This window comes from Dendroctonus ponderosae, unplaced genomic scaffold, assembly GCF_020466585.1.
Source record: "Dendroctonus ponderosae isolate FM_Combo_2020 unplaced genomic scaffold, Dpon_F_20191213v2 Dpon_F_20191213_847, whole genome shotgun sequence".
Classification (NCBI taxonomy): Eukaryota; Metazoa; Arthropoda; class Insecta; order Coleoptera; family Curculionidae; genus Dendroctonus; species Dendroctonus ponderosae.
In genome coordinates, this window is record NW_026019063.1 from 1 (window position 1) to 5,877 (window position 5,877).

Here is a 5,877-nt window from a genome sequence, read left to right on the forward strand (position 1 = left end):
GCTACACATTGAAACTGATGATGGTGGAAAACACCGAAACGTTTTTTTAATTGATAAATAGACAATAAATGACTGAAGAGCCCAGGATTTGATTTTAATTTGGAATTGAAACACTGTCAGGAAAGTACGTACAATAAGTTATTAATCTCTCCCCAGTTTGAAAATGCACCCGCATATGTGAGCGAAACGTCAGAAAGCAATTAGAATGTACTCATCTTGTGTGCAGTATAAAGTCATTCGTTCATCAATTTCTTCTTGAATCAATCAAAATCGACCAATCTATCATTTGCCAAGTGAAAACAAAGGGCAAAAGCCATATAAAATGAATGCGAAGACTGTTGTCGTCTCCGAGTCTCATAAAGCAGAGATTTCATCTTACTGGTTTTAATTTCACTCACATGTATGTCCATCTTTGCGTTGATTCAGCATTCCGCGCTCTTGCAACTCGCATTACCCACCGTTTTCAATCGGTTTCCTTTTTCGGACTTCATATAACTTCTGGTTACCATCTGTGTATTTATCAATGCATTTTTACCCGGGCGTATTGTCGATAAAGCAAATCGCTCGGTGGGAACTTTTCGTCTCCAAAGTTCCGAACGTGGATTTTTTATTTTTTGCAACCGGTGCAAATGGGGGGTTTTTTCGCAATGGCTTCAACTCCATCCGGCACCGTTAAGATCATTTCGTGAGGAGTTCCAGAATTCACAAGAACGAACCGTGTGGATGACAATAAATGGATATTCACATTCATACATTAACAACAGCATCTTTAGCTTACAAGCCTGTGAAAAACCGAAAATGTTTCGAATATACAAACTACTCATCATCAAACCATACATGGAACTTACAAAAGCTTGTACTCGGGGATTTCCTGGAAACTTGGGAATTCAAAAACCTCCTTAAGCGTGCAACTGCAAGCCTCAGGTAAATCCAATAATCCGTTTATGGGCTTTGCTTAATTAAAATATCAGGCGACGAAATGCGATGATTATATCTATCGGATATCAGCAACGCCGAAGAAACACGTTATTAGATGGCTGATTAACCTTTGATTAGGATCGCATTGATTGCCGATGGCTGCTTGATGAAAACGCCCAATTGTTGAACTATCATCCTTTGATAAATGTCAGAAACCGCTCTATTGGCTGATTAATCATATTGGTGAAACCCGAAATGCATAACTAATGAACATGCACTTAGATTTCCATTGGCTTGTGCAACGCCATGTCGAAATCAATGAGTTGTTCCAACGCCGATAGGCGGAAATCGTGGGTTCCAACATGGAATAAATTCAACAACTGCAACATTTTTTATTGACTTTGCCTATTTTCCGTTTCTATTGAGATTCAACAATAATGCCGAACTCCAACTGTGATTTAACGCCAATCGAAGCGGGCCCACTCAATCGAAATGTCGCATTCTGGGAATTCTGTTCCAACTTGAGCGAAGAAATTGTCAGGTGTAATGGTGGAGGCGTTTTGTCTCTAATGGCCATTCGATGTCGTTCAATAAAATACATAAAATGCCGTTTTTTGACACGCAGTGGCCCAAATCGGTTCGTTTGCTTCGGCTAATTTTTCCACCGGACTTAAAATTGAATTGACAATTTCCCAATAGTTTCAACGCACCAACCACAAGATAATTACTAAACATTCACTCGTTAAGCAAATCTCGAGTGGTTAGTTATGGGACTCCCACGTATTAACATTATCGATTAGAAATGTGTCCGGCGATGTTGTTTTAGTTCAAGTTTTCAACAAAGACAATCAAACGCAACAGACACTTTGAGCTTTTAGCGAGTTTGAGAGGCTTAATCTTCCTAAACTGCCTAATTAAGTGCGTCTTTTCCTTTGTCGGCTTGAATGCTCTGAGGATTTATTAGGCTGAGCTTTAACGCCATCCTTCTAGTTGTTTAGTCAACTGCTAAATAACTCATTGTGAGGGAAACCAGTGAATGTTGCAATCGATTGATCAACTGGAATAACTGCAATAAACAAATGACTTCACCCAAGTGCTTATCAAAAATGACACATTTGCATTGTTTTTGCCACTGCTGATGCAAAAGAAGTTCAAATACATCGCGTCAACCACCAGAAGCTAGTTGGTATATAATAGTTGGTAATAATCTATATCTGTGTTTGTTTCAGGATGTGGTGGCTGAGCCTCTCCCTAATATGGTGGTGCGGTACCTCAGCAATTCCTTCGCCGGGTTCTCCGCCTCCAACGCGATTCGAAGACTGGAGATGTCCAGAAATCACTCAGCAACCGGTGGTGGAATGCAGTTGCGACATGCCTCATACCTTAAGGTGCACCGGCGACAAGTCAGCTATGCAAATTATAGGTACAAACTGTAGCTACTAAATAGAATCCAACCCAAAGTTGTGCAAAAATCGTTAGCTTGCCCTAAGGGGTCATTATTGTCATCAGTGCTCCCTAGCGGGAATAAGCCTTTAAAAGTTTCCCGGCTTTTCGTCGTTTACGTCGAGACTGAAGGCTCTAAAAAACTCCATCTATAAACCCTCCAAATTCTTCCTTTCTAGCTCGAAAGTTGCGCTCCTTAAGAACAGCCTCCATATCCCTCTTGGACTGTACAGTACAAAACGTCTCCATCGTCTCCGGTCCTCTTCTCGAGGGAATTTCCCTCCATGGACTAGTAATTTCATCGGGGGAAATACACGAAGTTCATCCCACAGCTTTTGAAGGTGAATTCGATTTCATTTTCTCTCAATCAACGTGGCAGCGTTTATTTCTGTATAGGTTTACTGTCGCCTTTGCAGGCGCTTGGACTGCCCAACAATCGACTCGTAATGGTTCCAACAGAAGCTCTAAAAAGCTTACCGGAGCTCGATCGACTGGATCTGTCCGGAAACAGGATGAAGATGTTGGATGGGAGCTCTTTTAAGGTAATTAGTATAAAAATGTGAAAAAAAAGGAAAACTTCTAGTTGTACATTTTCATCTCGAACAGACCGTTCAGATTTACATGCCCAAATTCTCGGGAGGACGATCCACCGTGATCAGATTGATGCAGAGAATTTCGATTTTTCCTACTTCCGTTAACTTCACCATTTCGAAAGCGGATAAACTAAAAACTTGACATAACAGAAATAAACTGATGTACGCAAACGAATGAATCGGTTGCTCACTGTTATATGGGTAAATGTTTTTGCCTCGTAAATTCCTCGATGTATATTCAGAGCGATTCGAAAGTAGTTTCATTGCTTTTAAGGGCTGATAAAATAAAGCACTGATCTTGTAAACTGTTTTTTTTGTACTCTACATCATCAACACCCCCAGAGGAATGACGCGAACTTTAAATCACCCTGTATTAGAACATTCCAAAACCCTGCTTTATATAAATTCACTTTCAAGCTCGATCCGATAAATTTTCCATAAAACAACGGGCTGAATTATGCACATTTGCATGTATGGGTAACTATTTTTACCTCGTAAATTCCTCGATGTATATTCAGAGCGATTCGAAAGTAGTTTCATTGCTTTTAAGAGCTGATAAAATAAAGCACTGATCTTGTAAACTGTTTTTTTTTGTACTCTACATCATCAACACCCCCAGAGGAATGACGAGAACTTTAAATCACCCTGTATTAGAACATTCCAAAACCCTGCTTTATATCAATTCACTTTCAAGCTCGAGCATTTTCTTGCTCGGCAAAAAATGTATGCCAAGGCTTAAAGTAGCAACAACGCTACACATAAAAACTGATGATGGTGGAAAAATACACCGAAACGTATTTTAATTGATAAATAGAGACAATAAATGACTGAAACCCAGGAATTAATTTTGATGTAAATAACTGATTAAGAAAAGCGCATGAAACATTCAACGTTTTCTGTTTCAGGGTTTGCGGAATCTTTCCTTCATCGACATGAGCAACAATCTCATTACGAAAATATCGGCAAACGCCTTCGACAATCTGCCCCAATTGAGGATTTTGCGGTTGCGAGGAAACCGGATTTCTTTGCCGGTGATCAGCAAGTTTAACCCGATTTCCACGGTGGAAGATCTGGATTTGTCCGAGAATTTACTAGTGGGGCCGTTGGGGCCGAAAACCTTCCCCAAGATGGAGTGTTTGAAGGACTTGCAGCTGTCTCACAACTCTTTGAGCAGTATTAAAATGGGGGCCTTGCAAGGGCTCACAAACCTGACTTCGCTAAGATTGCAGCACAATCTGATCGATGTGATCGAAGATCATGCGTTTCTTCACTTGACTACCTTGGTGAGCTTGGACTTGGCGCATAATAGAATTGTTGCGGTGTCCGGGGCGTCTTTAGCACACCTCAGTTATCTGACTGAACTGGACTTGAGGCACAACTTTTTGAGGGCTTTGACTGCCGATCTGGTGCTGCCGCTGAAGTCTTTGAAGGTGCTGAAGTTGGACGATAATGATATTTCCATTATTGCCAGCGACGCCTTGAAGCCAACGACGGTTTTGAAGCATCTGACTCTGCTGGAGAATCCTTTGAATTGCGACTGCAGCCTTATAGAGTTCAGTGTTTGGCTAACGAACTCCTCTATACAAGCTGAAGACAAGTCGACTGCTATTTGCACAACTCCGCCCTCTTTGGAAAATGGCCTTCTAGTCGACATTCCTGCTGATTCGCTGCTATGTGGCGAAGATGAGCAGGAATCCATCATGGCCCCTCTATCTACTCCTTATCGCGCTAAAGTCAACCTCCGGGATTTGAAATATGACGGGAATTCGATCAAATTAAGCTGGGGTGTGGAGGAAGGAACTAGTCCCTATACTTGCGATGCCATTTTCATCTACGAAGAAGAAGGGCCCAATGAGATTATGCTGGAGTCATTTCCAATCAAATGCAACTCGAGTGAAATGGCCGACCCCAGAATCCTGCAGGTGGCCGTACCAACTTCGCTGCAGTTGAACCACAAATATCGCTACTGTGTAGCTCTGTTTGGCTCAGAAAAGTCTGACGATGTATCTCTGATCCTGGGCTGTTCCGACATGATACCCCTCGTTCAAAATACCGTGATCCCTCAAAATTCCTTCACGGGGCTGATGAGCAAAGTCGACTCAGTACAAGCAAACCTTTCCACTTCTGGCAGTATCAGTATCCAAGTAGGGGTGTATCCAGACAGTACAAAGTGTGAACTAAACGTGGCCCTGTTGGATCAAAACACTCTGCTGTCCCAGAGAAAACTGTCCTGTGAAGACCCTCGATATACTTTCGTGGATCTTAGCCAAGGACCTTATCGGGTATGCGCCAACGTAATCCAGCCTGGACCTGCGATCAACCTGCCCAAACCCAAATGTGTCACAGTGTACAAAAAGGACTTCCACAGGTTCACCGGTCTGGATATCGCCTTTGTGGCGATCTTTTCCGTACTCTGCATAATGGTGATAGCGCTTATATGGGGGGTGCGACGCATGCTGCTCAAACCCAAGCTCCAAACGCATCAATGCTTTTTACCGCCGGATTATGACGAGAATGTGCAACACAATCGGTATGTTAAACTGCAAGCCACCACCAAGTTATAACTAATCACCATCACGGTGTAAGTGCCATAAAACTGTTGATATAGTAGACAACCCCAACCACAACACGGTCTCATCGGTTTGATTTCAGTGGGGAAAGTGGATTAACTGTTACTAATGTATTATATTTATCAGCTTTAATAATGTTAGTTGTTTGGTATAAGATGGGCAGTTGAGTGGAGTTGTGGTAGGAAGGGAGTGGAATAGCTTACAACTAACCGGGGCTTGGTTAGCGACGCAAAAGCCGCATGTGTGGCGCAATGACTAAATTCGATTAGGTTTAAAAAATATGTGGAGTTGGGAAGGTGCTTATGGGAATTGCTTAAACTGAGTCATAAAACATTTCGATTCTTCCCATCAGT

The 5,877-nt window shown here is 42.1% G+C and overlaps 1 protein-coding gene across 1 annotated transcript; it reads left to right on the forward strand.

The window, feature by feature from the left end:
* Positions 1-2,147: 2,147 nt before the first annotated feature.
* Positions 2,148-5,675, forward strand: LOC109542325 (slit homolog 1 protein; the record flags this gene model as incomplete). Its single annotated transcript, XM_048669540.1, is given in 4 exon segments — positions 2,148-2,341; positions 2,541-2,702; positions 2,758-2,903; positions 3,860-5,675. Coding segments are annotated over 4 exon segments (2,160 nt in total). The 3' UTR covers positions 5,519-5,675.
* Between the last annotated feature and the right edge of the window lie 202 nt (positions 5,676-5,877).